Source organism: Monodelphis domestica, chromosome 6 (genome assembly GCF_027887165.1).
Source record: "Monodelphis domestica isolate mMonDom1 chromosome 6, mMonDom1.pri, whole genome shotgun sequence".
Taxonomy (NCBI): Eukaryota; Metazoa; Chordata; class Mammalia; order Didelphimorphia; family Didelphidae; genus Monodelphis; species Monodelphis domestica.
Genome location: NC_077232.1, coordinates 136,162,884 through 136,177,551, shown reverse-complemented (window position 1 = coordinate 136,177,551; position 14,668 = coordinate 136,162,884). Strand labels below are relative to the sequence as shown.

The window sequence follows — 14,668 nt, the reverse complement described above, 5'->3', positions numbered from 1 at the left end:
GATGGCAATTTTGAACATTTCAGCCATGAAAGACTGGAAAAAACGAACCAATATACAATTCTTTTCAAGGCAGACTGGCAACTAAGCTTGTACTTGAATTCTTATTCATTAGACTTGGTTTGAATTTCCACATTAAAATTCAACACTTCTATTAAACAAACATTTATGGATTGCCTATTGTGTGCTAGAACTTATAAAATATATTACTTTTAGTTAAATCTGGAGATAGATTGAAGTGGGGAAGGAGGGAATGTTTGCATTGAATGCTGTTGTCCCCAAAGTGATGAAAGACCAGCCTCTAATTGAGTATGCTTCTACATCTACCAACAAAAGCCCCTTAAACAGGGCACATTAACTGGGGCATGATCCCAAAGACCTTGCATAATGAAAATTATTTGGGTCATTGAATTAGGCTTCACCTTAGGAAAACCAACACATGCATAACCAAAGGAGTAAGGCACACGACCTCCTCCTTCCGCCTTTTTCCTTTCTGCTCTTAAGTGTTTAGCAAATCAGAGCAAGTAACTATTTTATATAGATTTGGGTGGAGGTGCTCGCTTTATTTTTAGCACAGCAGCCACGGGGCCATTTAAGCCTTCATGATTTGTCTATAACCTGTTCATTTCAGCTCCACATCTTTCCCCACCTGGTTTTAAATCAGAGAACAAACAGAAGAAACACTAGCAGAGCAGGTATACGTTTTAGTCCCACTTTATTTTTAAACTTTCGAGAGCAGTTAGAATGTAGCCAAAGAACCTTCATTTTTTTTTTAAAGAGGAGAATAAAAGTGAAGGGGAGGTCTGAAAGCTAGTGTGCGTCATTCAGGGAGAGGGTTGCAAAGAAGTCAAAGTAATTTTCAGTAGGCGTCCCCTTTCTTCTCCCTCCCGAGGCCCCCAAGCCTGGGGGTTGGAGTGGGGTGGTTAAAGTGTTGGTGGGGGAGGGACATGGAGGATGGAAGGAAGCAAGGAAATATTGGTGGGGAGGGAAGGAGTATTAGTAAAGGGATTAAGTTTTATTAAAGCTATTGCCTTACAAATGAAGAGTGAAGGCTCGAGCCTATTTTCCAGTCACCATATCTGAGTCATAAATTGGGATCCGTCCCATGGAATTTTACCCTTTTACAACGAGCTGACTCGCCCCTCTCCCCAAATCCTAGAAGGTGGTAGATCCGGAGTTTCTGCCCCTAAACCCTCTCTGTTGATTTGTTTTTTGGGGGAATCCAAGCGGAAGAGGGGGAGGTAAAAGAACCCCGCTCCCCGCCCCAACACCCTTTTTCTTACCCTAAGAAAGAAAGAGTCGTGGTCAAACACCCTACATTTTTTTTTTTTTTTGCAAAAACAAAATCCGTATCTTGGGGAAGAGGATTAATGGAGGTGTGTGTGGGGGTGGGGTAGGGTGGGGTGGGGATTGAAGAGGGAGCTAGGAATAGGGGGTGGGGAATGTTCCTCTTTTTCCTCCCCAGAGTTGAAGGTTCAGATAAACTTGCGCAGCCTGGACTGTAGGGGGAAGAAATGGGAGGGGTACCGAGGTGGGCACCTATCTCTGCCCATTTAAGCTTTTTCTAGAAAAGGCTATCCATAACCCTCCCACCCGGACCCCAACCCCCCCATCGCACACACACACACTCACACGCTCCTCTGGTGATGAGCGCTCTGGGTGAGTGTGTCAGAGTGTGAGCGTGACAGCGAGTGTGTGTGTGTGCCCGTACGGGTGCCAACCGCTGTGTGATCTCTCCGCTCCCTGGACTAGGCATTTGCGAGACGAGGAACGTGAACCGGCTTAAAGTATGGCATGTTGCAAAGATGGTTTCTACCATGAAGGAGCCAGGAACCACGATGTCCTCCGGGGTCAGTTTTACCCTCCTGCACTTCCTGTGTCTGGCGGCTTGGTGAGTACTCCCCTGAGGGCCTGGGGGCGTAGGGTGCTGGGGTGTCCCCGCGGTCGGCTAGTTACCAGGACACCCACTCGGAGCTTTGAACTCTGGCTGAACCGAAGCTTTTTTGGCACCTGGTAAAAGGGATAACCAGAGGGAATAGGGGGGAAAGAGCCTGTATGCATGTGTGGAGAGTAGGGGGAGAGGAGGGTAGAGAGAGGGCTCCCAGTTTGACCATTTCTTTTTTTTTCCCATCACTTCACCTCCTCCCCATTTACTCCATCCTCTCCCTCTCCCCCAATACTCCCCACCACAGTCTCTTCCAATGAAGCTTCAGGTGAAGGGCTTTGACCCTTGAAAATCAATTCATTATTCCCTATATTTTTCAGGTATACTTTCCTGTATTTCATACATTTTTGTTGTTTTGTTGGTTTTTGTGGTGCAGTTTAAACGAACCCCCAGGAGATCCCCAAAAGGAGGAGAAATTACGTCCAGAGAATTTCACTCGCATCCTGGACAGTTTACTCGATGGTTATGACAACAGACTGCGTCCTGGATTTGGGGGTATGAATGATTTCAAACGCAAGTGTGTCCTGTCCCTCCTGTCTGTCTCTCTCTGCATCTGCCTGTCTGTCTGTCTTTGGGGATATCCATAGGTATGCTTTTTATGCAAATTCAAATCTGTCTCTGTTCCTGTCATAGTCTCTGGTTCAGTCTCTGTCTCTTCAGTTTCTGTCTCTTTGTGATAATTATGACATAAATATCACCTCCATCCTTTGCTGCCCTCCTCTACCTCTCTCCTTAGTTGTCTTTTCTTTCTTCCATAGCACCCAGGATCTCTTAGTCTAGGTGGGTGAGAGACTGGGGAATTAAAAAAAAAAAAGTATCACCATATCTTAGTACCACTAAGGTAAAGAGTTTGGAATTACTTTTGGTCTGAGGCTCACTGTGGCCACCTTTCTTTACCTGAACACTCTGGGTTGTTCCTGAAAAACCTCACTTGTGGTCTTTCCACTAGACTATAATAAGCAGGTGTGTTCTGCACAGTTCAGAAATTGGGGAAAACTTGAGCACTTGCTCTTCCAAGTTCTTTCTCTAATGTATTTGATTCTCTTCTGTGGTTTTAAGAGACTGTTGTGGTTCTTCATGAATACATTCTGAACGCTTAAAATGGGCAGTGTGATTTGTTAGATTCTGTGTAAGACATGAAATTGCCTAAAAGTTTCCCTACTCCTAAGGACTTTATGGTTTGTGAGAAGAATAAAATCTTGATTAGGGCATTGCAAATCGAGTTCTTTAGGTATGCAGAGCAAGGAGAGAATATTTCCATAAAGGATCATCAGAGATCAGAGAGATCTTCTTTTGGAGGAACTATATATAGTATCTCATTGTTGAGAAGGATTTCAGAAACCATATTATTCCACCCATACCTGAGCAAGAAACATCTCTATAAACTAATTTGTCACTTAGTTTTTTTCTGGAAGTTTATTTAGTTTGGAGAGAACAATGAGCTATCCTGTTTAACTTCTCCTTAGCTCTAGTTGTAAGGAAATTCTTCCTTTTATCAAACACAAATTTGCATCTTTTCAACTTCTACCCATTGCTCCTGATTTTATCTTCCAGAGCCAAATAGCAGGACTCTAAGCCAACGGTTCTCAATTTGTAGCAATGAGAACACATAATGCATACCAGGTATTTACATTTCGAATCATAACTGTAGCAAAATTACAGTTTTGAAGTAGCCACCAAAGTAATTTTTTGGTTTGGGGTCACTGCAACATGAGGAACTGTATTGCGGGTCATGGCATTAGAAAGGTTGAGAACCACTGCTCCAGGCCTTTAAATAATGGGATAGGTATCATTTCTCACTAGGTCTTCTTTTCTCTGGCCAAAAGAAAGAATTTCTAAATTTTGAATGCATTTTGAAGCAATTGAAAGCTCCCTCAATTCCTTCAACTAATCCACACAGTTTTATATTAATGACCTTCCCAATCCTGGCAAAATCTTCCAGATGCTCCAAAGTTTATCTTTTATAAAAGTGGTCTCTACAAGTGAACCCAGTACTCCTAATGGGGTCTAATCAGGTCAGACTGCAGCAATTTTGTACATTGCCTCAAGTGTTACTACCTAAAAGCACATTAGCTTTACTGGATATATATCACACATTAACTTATCTTAAGTTTATAGTTTACTAAAAACCCCACTACACTAGTGTGTAACCACATTGCATTTGTGACATTGGATTTTTGAACCTAAGGTGAAACTTTACATTTACTAATCCACTTTGAATTCTAACTTAATTCAGCCCAACTTCCAGTTCTTTTGAAATCTAGTATTGGGTTTGAAGCGGCAGAGAGATAGAGCTTTCTGAATGCTTTGAGTAAAGGTTATGGTATAGTTTGGTTGAAATGGAGTTGATGATGAGAGTAGTTTGAAATAATGCTGAAGAAGTTGATTGGAGGTGGGCTTTAAAAGTAGAATCTTGATAGTTGAGGCCTAGAAGAGAACAGGGAGTCCTAGGCAGTGCTAGCAAGGGTCTAAGAGTGAGTTGTATAAGACCTTTTAATTCATGATTTAAGAAAAATTTTGATCTTGTGGGTTTTTTCAAAAATTTTAATTTATGTTTATGCATATTTGGGATATAAAGTTGAAAAGGAAGGCTGGGATAAGGAGTTTGAACTTTCATAGACAACAGGGTGCCAATGAATATTTTTTATAATTTTTTTCCTTTTACTCTTTCAAGTCCAAAGGCTGTCAACCTCATTAAAGCCCATATGGAAATGTTTATTGTAGAATCATGTTTCTAGTACTAGAAGGAACCTAAGAAATCACATAGTCTAACTGCATTTTATAAATGTGGAAACTGAAACCAAAGGAAGATACATGATTTGTCCAGTGTCACATCCATAGAGAGAATCAGAAGTGAGATTGGAATCCAGATTCTATGACTCCAGAGCCAATGAATGCTGTTTCTTAATCCTGGGGATTTATACTAGGGAAACAAAGAAACAAAAGCAATTATATTTCAGGACTATGACTTTTCTATAGGGATATATTTCTCTGTAAGAGTAAGTACCTTGGTTTTATGTACAATCTTAGAACGTTGGAGTGGGAAGGAACTTTTGAGTTAATCTTTTACAGCCCCCTCATTTTATAAATGAAGAATCTGAAATCTTTAGAGGTGAAATGACTTGCCAAATGTCACGTAGGTAGAAAGTTCCATAGTTAGGATTTGAGTACAGCCACTCAAACTCAAGTTCTATGTTCTTTCTGCAAAGCTATAAAGAAAAGTTGGTGATTAACCAAGGGCATATTTTTCTTTTTTTAAAAACCATTTGCCAACTCAAGAGTTTCCCTAAGTGCCTGAGAGATTCTAATGTCATTATAAAAATAGCACCCTAGGAGAATCAGGAAATAGTTTGGTCATTTTAGACAATTAAGTTGCTAAAATAGGGTTTTATTTGGGAATATTTTAAATATAAATTTTAAAGAGAATTATTATGATTAAGTTCGGGGGATGGAAGTAATGGTGTGGCTAAATGCAATTCTGTTGTTATTCTAAAAGATATATTTACCTTAATTTGTTATTGTTGACTTTGACTTAATATAATCCAATACATATACTTTGAAAACTTTACAGGATAGAGTTTCTTTCCTATTATTTAGAATAGTAACAGTGGATTACTCATTAAAATATTTATTATACTAATCAAATTTTCCTCTTTGTCTTCATATTTTTGTTAGTAAATATTTATTTCATAAAATGATTCATAATTTGAAAGAGAGCTGCCCATTGATTTATGGAGGCTACTTCCCATGTTACAGAGGGTAAGAATTCATACCAAAAGAGAACATATGGGCTTTCATTATGTTAATGTCATATATCTCTGAAAATCAAGAGAAAATTCAGTATTAAAGTCACATCTTCCTTCTCTGAAATGCTCTACTTTAAGGGAAATTTTGACTTTTTAAAGGTGAAATATAAAATACTTGGCTTTTGATAACACACAAAAAACATCATAAGGAAAGACTTTCTGGTTCTGCTAACTCTTAGTAGATAAGTCATTTTTATGTCTTTGCTCAAACACTAAACATAAACTTATTAAGTTCTTTTTAAAATAAAAGTTAAAATGGAAGTTTAATCAATTAGCAGGCATTTAATTTGGATCACAGTTGACAGCTTGCTCATCAGATGAGGCAGGGGTTTGAATAGAATTGGGACTTAAGTAGACTGGTTTTTATTTGTGGAGGGGAAAGAAAATGGGATGGTTTTTACCACCTTCTGCCTCCTGCCTCTTGCCTCCTGGCCTTATCCTTGACCTTCCATGTTTCTACCTTTTTCTCCTTACCCTAGTCATTTCTGGGATCAGAAATTATGTGTGTATGGTGAGGGTGGGGAGGGAAAGAAGAAGGGAGGAACTTAAAACAAACCCCAAACCTCAGGAGGAAATATGGATTAACGCATTCTAAAATGAAATTAAGAGCAAACCTGTGCTCTACTCCATGGATATACCTCTAGCTCTGATTTAGAAACTACTTGTGTTCCTGAAGGAAGTTTGATCTATAATATTTCAGGCACTTTGGGATCATACAGCAAGTGAAACATAACCTAACATATCTGGATTCTTTGGGACCAGATATAGTGGAATTATAGGAAGTAGTTCAGAATATTATTGTAGAATTAATGTTGCATGTAGTAGAAGAGGTCTTGGATTCAAATGTCATCTCTTCTCTTTGCTTTTTGATCCTGGGCAATTTACTTTGCCTGCCTGTACTTCAGCTTCATCTCTAAAATGAGGGTGTTGCATGAGACCTCCCTTAAGTTCCCTCTCAGTTTTGATTCTATGATTCCATAATTTCATTGTCCTGGGCAATACCCTGATGGTCCTTTGAATTAGGGAAGAAGGTGTCAAGGGCCATGTTTTCAAGCAGGCATTATAAAGTGTTTTAGAATGCACTCCTGGAGATAGGGAGAGAAAATTTAACTTCCCATGAATTCTCAAGGCTGCTTATATGGATTTCCAAAGGATTTGTTGTTATTGATTGAAGTTGCCCACTTAAAGTGGAAAAAAAATTGTAAGTTTTCTGAAAATGAATCATGAAGTGCACAATATTATTGCTCAGTTTGGTAAAATTAAAAGGTTCAGTAGCAAACCATGAAACTTCAAAAATGTGAAACTCATTAGTATTATTTATCAAGTGCATCAGAATATTAGCTTCCATGTATTCTTCATATCCTGTCCCCAAATCTTGAAATTACATATAATTTGGTTAATAAAAATTATTATTTTTATATTTCATGTATCATTTCTGTTAATAGCTATCATTTAGATAATGGTTTGATGTTTGCAAAGAACTTTGTAAAGCTTACCTCAATTTATCCTCATAAGAGAAGGTAGGTATGATTGATATCTCCATATTACAGTTGTGAAAAATGAAGTAAACAAAAGTTAAGTGATTTGCCCAGGGTGACACAAAGTATTTATTTTCTGAGGCCACATTTCTTGACTACAGGTCCTTTTCTCTTATACACTACATCTTCTAATTCTCTCTCTCTGCTCCTCTCTGTCTCTTTCTCTTTCTCTCTCTCTCTCTGCTTCTCTCTCTGTTTCTCTTTCTCTTTTTAAATTCACTTCAGATTATAGACATTTATTTTCCTTATATTAAAAAAATACTGGATATAGTGACACCCTGACTAATACTGGTACATTTGAATATATGAAAACATTAAATATTTTGTAAATTATTTGTAGGTTAAGGACATGTTTTATATATTTTGTCCATTATGAAATTGCCCTAGAAAATGGGATTAAATAGTATTGATAGTTTTTTATTGGACACTTTTACTAAATGAGATTCTTTTTTACTGGACCCATTAGACTCTTCAATCTGAATTCATGTACCATTAAACCTAATGGTTCTTTTACTTGTTTTAGAGGGTTTGACGATTTAAAGAGAATTTGTGTTTCTAAGGAATAGAAATAGTGAATTTATTACTGAGTTATCTAATCTTACATTCTCCCTTGCACTGTCACCCAAACAAAGCCCCTAAGAAAATGTTACATTTACATACAAGAACTGCATAAATATTTATTAGCTTTTGGTGTAATTCTACCCAAATGGACCCTATGCTCTAGGATTGTAAGCTGTGTTTTCATAACTAACAAAAGGGAAGAAGTCATCCCCTTTTTGCAATTTTTGCTGGGCTATCTACCGATGGGTTCACTATTGGAACTAATACTAATAGGCTGAACCTCTTGATTGTGGGGCCATTTAAACTTAAATACATCAGGACATTTAAATGTTGTTTTGAGACAAAGCTATGTCCAAGTGGCCTGACTGGGAAGAGAAGTTTCTAAAGTGTCTGAGAGCATATGCTTTCAGAATTTCTTCATTTTTATTTAGGGATTGATTTTGGACCAGCCCAGCATTCATTGCAGTTTGTTACAACAGTTGTGAGAATTGCAGTGATAAGGACATTAGATGATGAACTTGGGGAAGACCCTCAAAAAAGAGAACTTTTTTGCGAGTTCTCAAGGCCGAAATAAAATGAGAAGGTGTTCAGTGTCTGAGAAATAGATGTAGAGTCATTGTGTATACCAATGATATAAAACTCAAATAGAAATGGTTAGACTACATATCGGCTTAGAAAATTGCAAATTAACATTATGCTCTTTTGTATTTTACTTACTTTTTAAACATTTCCCAGTTATATTTTTATCTAGCCCACTCTAGGCCCCCAAGCGGGCCTCCTTGAATTTGATGTTTGTGGTTTACACTGTCCATATTCACCTGCAAGTTGATAGGTTTCTACTTCTTGTTGTGTTGTTTTTTTAATTGCCTACTGAATAAAATACCCCTTCTCTAGACAGTTAAAGAGCAGCAAGATGGCTCAGAGAGTGCCGGGCCTGAAGTGAGGAAGATGAGTTCAAATCTGGTCTCATCTCCTAGATATATGATCTTGGGCAAGTCACTTAACACTGTTTGCCTGAGTTTCCTCATTTGTAAAATGTGCTAGAGAATGAACCAAAAAATGACACCAGGATCTTTGCCAAGAAAACCCTAAATGGGGTCATGAAGAATTATATATTATAGAACAACAACACTTCCCATTGTAATTTATGATTATTTGCCCTTGGCTTACTCCTCCCTACCACCCTTTTTTAGAGGGTAATGTGGATTTTACCAAAGAAAGAGCACTGGTTGGTGAAGTCAGAAGACAGATTCCTGTGAGTTCTACCATTTGCTTGTTATATGACTGGACAATTTACTGAATAGCTGAGTCTATGACTGAGGCCATATTTAGGACTTGTTCATTATTACACCAAGCTGTAGTCATTCTTCCTTTCCTCGTTGATATCTCTGGGAAGCTGAGGATTCTGGGAGGGGAACAGTTGTTTTACAGATCAGTGAAAGGTCCCTCTAAGTCAGGAATACTTATCCTTCTGATGCTGATGTCATGGAAAGCGAGATTCTAGTCTACAAGGTGGTATGGCCGTTGGAAGATTACAATGAGAAAAAATTTTAGAAAAGACTAATGGTTCCAGGCAGAGGATAAGGGATGAGAGGAAGGCTGTCTGAGAAAGACTAGGAGTAGGAGAACCAGAGTCCTTTCTCTCTTATAACAAACCTGACCAATTTTTTTCACTCAACTTTGGGGTGAGAATATTGTTTCTTTGGCAGTGTTCCTTTGCAGCAGATATACCTTCCTGGAGCTATATACTGAAAAGAAGGCTATTTTCTAATGCCCCAGTATAAGCTATTTACAGAAAATTGTATTAAGTGGTGGCCTTTATTGATTATATTCAATGTTAATTGATTGGTTTCATGTTCCTAGTTTTTACATATCCAAAATGAGAGGCCTTCAAGTTCTCAAATAGTAAGTAGTGAATGGTGTAAATAAATAGTGTATGGATCATTGCATGATAAATATTATTTCACTCCATTCATTCAAGACATTTAAAGTGTTATTGTGTTTAAGGCACTGTGCCAAACCACTTTTAGAGGCATAAAGGAAAAGCCAGGGTTCTTTTCATTAAAGAATTTATAACCAAGAATATTATTCTTAGAGCTTTTGGGATGATAGATTAATTCATAACCATTTTATCTTTTGGAGGAAATGTAGCATAGTGAATTTTCTTCTGATACTGGAGTCAGAAAGACACGAATTAAAAATCTGCCTCTGACAATACTGTGTGATCTGTGAGAAGATCCTTGACCTCTTTTTGTCTCAGGTCAACTCTTTAAGATTTACATTAGTTATAGATAGTTCAAAGGACTCATCAGGAGAGGAATTTTCTACACTAATGGCATAATATCTTGCATATATTACAAAAAAAACACAAAATTATAAACATGAGTTATTACTATACTAACAAAATTATTACTATTATTTAGTTAATATTTAATATTAAGTTCTTAATAAAATAATCTGACTTTATTGCCATAAAATTGTCATCAGTTTAGAATTCTGGAAGAAATAAAACCGATAAAGTTTGAGAGCTGGGTATATATCAGCAGACAGATTTAGAAATTCCTATGCTTCCTTGAAATGTTTAATGTATTATATAGGCATCAATTATTTGAGCTGAAGAGACTTTAGAAAGATTATGGATCCAAACTATCATTTATTGATTGAGGAAGGGGATAGAGTAGGGAGAACTTCAGTTCTTTTGTCTACAAACACAGATGTACTTGACATGCTCCTACCCCTACCATTCATGTTTGCTTAAATTCATACAAAAGAAAAAAATCCCACAATATGCCAAATTATGATATATATGTTTGTGGATATGTGTGTGTATATATACATATATGTATATGTATATATATATATATATAGTTACATACATACATATGTATTTCTTCCTTAATTAGTCCCCAGGCAACCAAATTCTCAGCTTCATAGGAAAGCCAATTGCTACCAGGTTAATTTGTATGCACATACATTTTCAAAGAAATATTTTTAATATTAAGAGAATTGCTGTTAAAAATAATGAAGAACTCAGCATTTTGGAGGCTCATTTGAACCAAAGGTAACCATAACCAAATCTTTCTGAGCTTCATTCTGGCTGACACCGAAACAATTATGGCTAAAAAATGTATTGTTTAGACTAGATTCAAAATTCAGTAAGTGGAATTACTGTACTGATGTTGCTGAATGACTCAATTGCTTCAGCTTCATTTTTATCTGTAGTTACATAAGTTAAGTTCTCATGTAGGTAGGACATTACAAAAGCAAGGATAAACCATAGCACAGTCCCTCTTGGCATCCAAAAGCTGAAGATTGAATCTGATCCTGGTGGGTTTTTTTTAATGGTGCCTTTATGGTGTATTTTGAATGTTTGTTTGCCAAGTATACATCAAAAGACAACCCATTTGATATGTGCAGTTCCAGGAGTATTTCCATTTACATGAGACCTCTGTACAGCTAAGTTTTATAAAAAGATTTCAATCTGTTCTCAAGATCTCAGCTTTCTTTTCTGTTTGGATTATGAGGTCTTTCAGAAGCTGAAAAGATGAGCTTTTGTAGCATTGTCTTTGGCAACTCATAAGATTGATAATTATAAAACTCCAAGACCAGATTTGTATAAATGACCCACTGAAGGCGCTCTCCGTTTAGTCTAGAAAGTGACATGGCAACATGTGGAGTCTGTCATGGAGTCAGTTTTTGTAGTGGTTGTTGTCACCATATCATTCTGCTGGATCATAATGAGCTTGTGGTCTACTAACTGCCTCCTCCCCTCCGCCATCATAAAATCATAGCTCTGGAGTAGGAAGAGAGACCATTGAATCCAATTCATTCCTCTTCCAGTGAAAATTGAGAGCCAGAGAAGGGCAGGAACTTGTCCCAGGACATGTAGATAACATCCAAAATGGACATGATTTCCAGACATGGGTACTTGTGAAACTGACTTTTCAAATCCAAATGTGAGTTTCTATGACATCTCATTCTTTGTATTTGGACCCCAATAAACTAGAAGAGTGCCTGTCATAGGCTGCTGTTGTTGAATAGTTTTTCAGTCCTCTCTGACTCTTCATGACCCTTTTGTGGTTTTCTTGGCAAAGATTTTGGAGTGATTTGCCATTTCCTTCTCCAACTCTTTTTTACAGATGAGAAAATTGAAGGAAACAGTGTTAAGTGGCTTTACCAGTCACCCAGCTAGTAAGTGTCTGAGACCAGATTTGAACTCTGGAAGAGGAGTCTTCCTGATTCCAGTTCTGGTGCTCTATCCACTGGGCCCCCTAGATGCCTGTCACATAGTAGGCATTTATTTAATAAATACATTTTGATAGAATGATGGATTGATTCTAGGTTCCAAAGCTCTTTCTGACCAAGATGTTTTGGGCTTGTATCTTGCTATAAATGATATTAACTATCCCTTCCAGCTTCATGACACCTGTGAATATGATAAGGCTGTCTTCTATGCCTTTATTCAAATCATAGGTAAAATGTTAAACAGTTGAAAGTCAAGCATAGATCCTAGGGAACTAAAAACCTCCAGCCATGGTGACATTGAACCATTAATTATTCTTTGAATCCAGCCATACAACCAGTTTTCATTTGGTAAAGTCATATAATCATCTAGTAAACATTTCTCCATTATATACTAGTTAATGAATTAATTCAGAACATAAAATTCTCCAATTACTTGATAGTTGCCCATATATTTTATTTTGTATACAACATTGACCCCTGTCTCAGTATTAAAACACATCAAAATCTTCAGACAGATTCAGTAATGCTCAGATAGCTACATAAATCCTTTGGAATGAATTATATGAGGCTAAACATAGCTTTTTGAGTTGTCACTTACTGTGACTCAGCTAGCAACATGAAGCAGCAAGGCTTGATTTTATTCTGTAGTTATTACATGTCTGCCATGATTTAGATCAAAGGAGAAAATATTTGTAAAGTGTTTAGCACAGGCCTAGCACATAGTAGGTCCTGATTCTCTGTGCCTTGAGAAGAAGCCTTGTGGAACCCTAGGAATATGGCTAAGGAGTCAGAACTCTTCAGATCTAGTCCCAATTCTTAATATGCTACGTGTATGTCCTTGGGAAAATGGTTTGACCTCTCTAAATGTGAGTTTCCTCACCAGTAAAATAGGATAATCAAACTTCCCCTGCCTATTTAACTCTGTGATGACTTTAACAGGGTCATTGTGAGGATTATATGAGATGATGGAGGTAGAAATGTTTTGAAAATTGTGAAGTTTCATATAAATAAAAGGCATGGTTATGTCATTTAGGCACATTCTCTTGTCATCATCCTGGTTTTCTAAAGGAGTAGGTTATGATATTTTGGTCTCAGTCTTGCTTCAAGCTGCTAGACTATATTTGAAGTGATCTTTAGGTCGCATTTGATTTTGAAAACCATTTTGAAGATAGAAAAACTCCTTTTAACTTCAAGACTAATGTGATGATAGAGGCCCAATTGAGAACATACTGGGAGTCTGGAAAAGGACAGATGGCAATTAAAGGCCAATGGTGGTAAGATGAGCAATATACCAAAAGCCTTTTAACCTATTTTTGATATTTGGAAAACTGAATTTTTCTTAAGGAAATAGGAATTTTGTATTAATGTTAATTTGTCATATTTTCATAGTTATGTGTTTATTATAGGTAAGGGACCTTTAGGTTGGTCCTAGGAAAGTTGCTTTGCCATTTTAGAGACCATCATGTGAAGAAGAAAACAGTGATAGTTATCATTGATAATATAGACATGGGCATACTCAACAAATTATATCGCCAATTTGAATAGTTATGTACTTTATAGCTTAATATGCTATGTAAGGAACATGAGAATTTCTATTATATTTTTGTTTTTTATCAATTCCCTTTGCAAATATAGCTCCCTTCATTCTTCAGAAGCCATTTCTAATAACAAAGAATTAGAAAAGAGGAAAAAAAAAGAAAGCCGTTCAGTAGTATAATAAAGCTAATGTTTATATAATACTTTAAAGATAGGTCATTTTGTCTTTACAACAGTCCTGGGAGATATTCTTATCTCCATTTTACAGATGAAGAAATTGAGAAAGGCAAAAGTTAAATGACTTACCCAGGATCACACGGCTAATAAGTATCTGAATCTGGATTTAAAATTAGTTCTTCTTGACCACCACAAGTTCAGAACTATATCCATTCTACCACCTAGCTACTTAGAACTAATCATTTCATCAATTGCATCTGACATCATATAAATAAGTTATTCACACTCATAGTCCCTCACTTCTGCACAGAAGGCAGCATAGTGCATTTTCTCCTCTCTCTTTTTAGTGCTGAGAAGGGTAGTTACATAGTCCTCCCTCCCAACCCTTATCCTACCCCACCATCCCTGTTTTGGTTGCTCTTTATACATTTGCATATTTTATTTTCTTGGTTCTTCTAATTTCACTTTGCACACCTTAATACAAATCTTCCTATGCTTCTCAGTGTTGTCTGAATGGATAAATACAGCATTATTATTTGCTTAGTATGCACAGTGCATTTTTCTAAGCACTGGGGATACAAGTACTAAAGCAAAGTTGTCTTTGCCCACAAGGACTTTATATATTCTAATGAGGGAGATAACGTACATGGAAAGCTTTATCTGCCAGTCAAATGGAAAGGTCTCTTGTGACTTATGGTACAGTGACATAGCAGATGGCAATGCATCTTTTTAAATGTCATTTCCTCCAACAAAGATCATAATTGTTTCTGATACTGATCTTTTTGCTGGTGCCAATTATTTTGGTGGCAAGAATATTATTTTTTGGGACATTAGTAACTGTGGCTGTGGCACCTGTAGGATCT

The 14,668-nt window shown here is 37.0% G+C and overlaps 1 protein-coding gene across 4 annotated transcripts in view; it reads left to right on the top strand.

Annotated features, from left to right (window-relative positions):
* Nucleotides 1-645: 645 nt before the first annotated feature.
* The window catches only part of GABRA4 (gamma-aminobutyric acid type A receptor subunit alpha4), a 116,393-nt gene continuing 102,370 nt past the window's right edge, over nucleotides 646-14,668 (top strand). The window contains exons 1-3 of one of the 4 annotated variants that reach the window (XM_056802584.1): nucleotides 646-692; nucleotides 1,750-1,888; nucleotides 2,319-2,437. In XM_056802584.1, coding sequence (XP_056658562.1) covers nucleotides 1,803-1,888; nucleotides 2,319-2,437 — 205 coding nt within the window. In that variant the 5' untranslated portion in view covers nucleotides 646-692; nucleotides 1,750-1,802. Of the gene's footprint in view, nucleotides 693-816; nucleotides 1,374-1,749; nucleotides 1,889-2,318; nucleotides 2,438-14,668 lie in introns of those variants that run through there. The other 3 variants (XM_007496492.3, XM_056802585.1, XM_007496493.3) reach the window with 3 other exon arrangements.